The sequence below is a fragment of the Capsicum annuum genome, unplaced genomic scaffold (assembly GCF_002878395.1).
Source record: "Capsicum annuum cultivar UCD-10X-F1 unplaced genomic scaffold, UCD10Xv1.1 ctg63708, whole genome shotgun sequence".
NCBI classification, from domain to species: domain Eukaryota; kingdom Viridiplantae; phylum Streptophyta; class Magnoliopsida; order Solanales; family Solanaceae; genus Capsicum; species Capsicum annuum.
This window is the reverse complement of record NW_025872782.1, coordinates 1-3,030: the sequence shown is the minus strand read 5'-3', so window position 1 is coordinate 3,030 and position 3,030 is coordinate 1. Positions and strand designations below refer to the sequence as shown.

Sequence of the window (3,030 nt, the reverse complement as noted above, 5' to 3'; positions counted from 1 at the left end):
ATTGCATCTTCCCTTTTTTGGCAACTCTTTAATTCCAAATTTCCACATGACACAATTAAGACCACACGATATATCACATGACTTTAAAGAGCTAACACTCAACAATTAGCAGCCTATGATTCTCCATTTAATTTGGACCTATTTTCGTTAGTCACAAAAATCAGACCCCGGGTTTATTACCTGGGTTCTTGCTTGGAGCTGACGTGTTTCTTCCTCTTTGGCATGCACTTTCTCCTCAATCTTCATAAAGAACTGAAATCAATATCAAAAACTTCTTTTAGGTTTTATACGATGTTTTATAAGACACAAGAAATTGGTCCTTGCCTCTTTCCTTTTCCTGGCCCGCTCTTCAGTTTTAAAACAGAAACTAGATTCATTCTGCTTCACGTCTGATTGACATGACTTTACACTCTCCTTATCCCTGTACAATAATAATATGTCTAAGATATATGTTTATGAACACAATATGGAGTTAAAGCTCAAAATTTCTCCACGATATATACCTGTTTACACTTTGATATAATCTATGGCTAACTTTCTCTGTACAGGAAGCATGAGAAGCGATAACCTTTCTTGCTATTGGCTGTTCTTCAGTGCTACATCATTCAATAATAAACGAGGTTGAGAAAAATAGGATGAATCAGTGCTACCAAAATATCCCATATTTTCAACATGGTAAAGCTGCATACCTTTTATGTTGATTAAGTACATTAGCTTTTCAACCCGAAGAAACCAGTATAAAGCAAGTTATCTATTACTGTAAAATTCGATGATCAATTTACGACTACCTGAAGAACAGTCTAACTAATAAGAAAATTAAGTAATAGTTCAACAAAATTGAAATAGCAAGTTTACTCATCTGCATTGAAATTTGAAGATAACACTGAGCCTAAACCTGATACAAACCTCTGGATCATTAAAAGATGAATTTCCAGCACTGAGATTAAATTTTTCTTCAGCTTCCAGACGTTCAGGAACACTCTGAAGAACATCGAAACTATTGGTATCTTGTTCAGTCTAGGTCCAGAATGGCAACTTATACTATCTTCTCCTCCACATTCTGTGACTTCAATGTCTCTGTTGCTTGATCCTTCTCTCCCACATTCTGTGACTTTGATGTCTCCGTTGTTTGATCCACCAAAACTCTCCTCAAAGCGTGAAGAATCATCAACCTCATTCACTCGCTCAGAATCTCCATCATAGCCTCTATTCTCGGCTTGATACTTTTCATTCTTTGATAAACGGGTTGAGCTATCATAATTTTCATCAAAGCGTGCAAAATGGCCAACTTCATTAACATGCTCAAAGCACCCCGCATAACCTTCATTTTCACTAGCCTGATACTTTCCATTCTCCAGTAAAGTGGCTACTTTGTCATGATTTTCAACAAAGCATGCAGAATGGCCAATCTCATTAACATGCCCAAAGTCCCCCTAATAATCTGTATTCTCAAATCCATCATTACTAGCTTGAGAATCAGCCCCATCCTGACAGTCGGATGAACTCTGGCTTAGAAGTGCCCTTCTTCTAAAAAGCTCCTCACAATATGTTTTTTTCTCAGTTACAAAACCTGGCTTGATGTATTTTTCAACCTCTTCAAGATACCTGTTGTGTGTGAAAGAAGACCTCCTCCCAACATAAAGCTTCATTCTCAAATCTACCGAATGAGATAGATTTAGATTGCCACGAATCTGCCTGTCAATTTTGGTAAGTAAATAAAGATCAGGTAGAAAGTAAAAGAGCCACATAGATTTAGTTCTCATGGAAAATCTTCATTTCCCCCTAATGGTCTAATTAGTAATGTATCAAGTAGTGTATCCTGACATGCTTAAACAGACAATCTTATGAGATAACAGAACTCTCAAAATCTTTTCCACTAAAAGTTCAGCATAACAAAGCCTCAATCAATGAGCAAGTATGTTTCCTAGAAAGTACCCAGGATATGAAGTAATACATGAAGAAGTTGAAAGGGGTTCAACATCCCAATTAACCAAAGCATAAGAACAACAAATCTTTCTAATAAATCCAGCAGCAACATATAAGAGAACAATACAATTGAGAACAAAAAAATTAACCATAGAAATGCATTTGAAAATGACAGTAACAAAGAGTAAGATCCAATAGAAGTTTTACCTGAAAACTAAGCCTAAATGGTTCTTCAATACCACTTGCCATTTCAAAACTGATCCTTCTTTAAAGCACCTTCCTGCATTTCCCAAAAACAAAATCTTGCAACTCTAGCAAAAATAAAACAACAAAAACCAAACATCCCATCACTTAAAAATACAATCTTTTCACTAAACATCATTAAAATGGACCAAAATGAAATCCTGCAGATACCAAAATCTTAAAAATCTGGAAAAAAAATGCACCATAAAAAAAATCAAAAAAGAAAAATCAAACACCCCATCACTTGAGAATAGTCTTTTCACTATTCCATACATAAGCATCATTAAAATGGATCAAAGAAATGGAATTATACAGAGATAAAAGAGCAAGAAAATCTCAAAATTCAGAAAAATGCATCACAAAACAAAAAATCAAGACCTCATCACTTAAATATTGAATCTTTTCAGTATTCCATACATAAACATAATCAAAATGAACTAAAAATGAAATTTTACAGATAACTAAATCCCAAAATTCTGAAATATGCATCACAAAATAATTAACACCCCATCACTTAAAAATTGAATCTTTTCACTATTTCATACATAAACATCATCAAAATGGACCAAAAATGAAATTTAACAGATAAAAAAGGACAAGAAAATTACAGTTTTTAAAGGAAGAAACTGGTAGAATCTTGAAAAGAGGTTGTAAAAGAAGCAAAATTGAGACAAGGAAACTTTTTTAGAGTAGAGAAGATTCACTATTGTGCTTAGAAGAAGGGAGTCATTTTTAGTGACAAGGATAATGGAGGGAAAACGAATGCTGAAATTTTGTCTCATTTGATTTTGTATTTATAGTTGAAAAAAAAAAAAATTTGTATTTATAGATGGAAATGATTAGTTTTGGTTTAAATAATTA

The 3,030-nt window shown here is 33.7% G+C and overlaps 1 protein-coding gene across 1 annotated transcript; it reads right to left on the bottom strand.

Annotated features, from left to right (window-relative positions):
• Positions 1 to 180: 180 nt before the first annotated feature.
• On the bottom strand, positions 181 to 2,206 carry LOC124893677 (protein WVD2-like 7; the record flags this gene model as incomplete). The annotated part of the gene is made up of 7 exons (XM_047404583.1): positions 181 to 240; positions 325 to 421; positions 504 to 596; positions 907 to 1,366; positions 1,466 to 1,695; positions 1,936 to 2,016; positions 2,134 to 2,206. Coding segments are annotated over 7 exons (1,094 nt in total), but the record flags the coding sequence as incomplete, so codon positions are not given.
• Between the last annotated feature and the right edge of the window lie 824 nt (positions 2,207 to 3,030).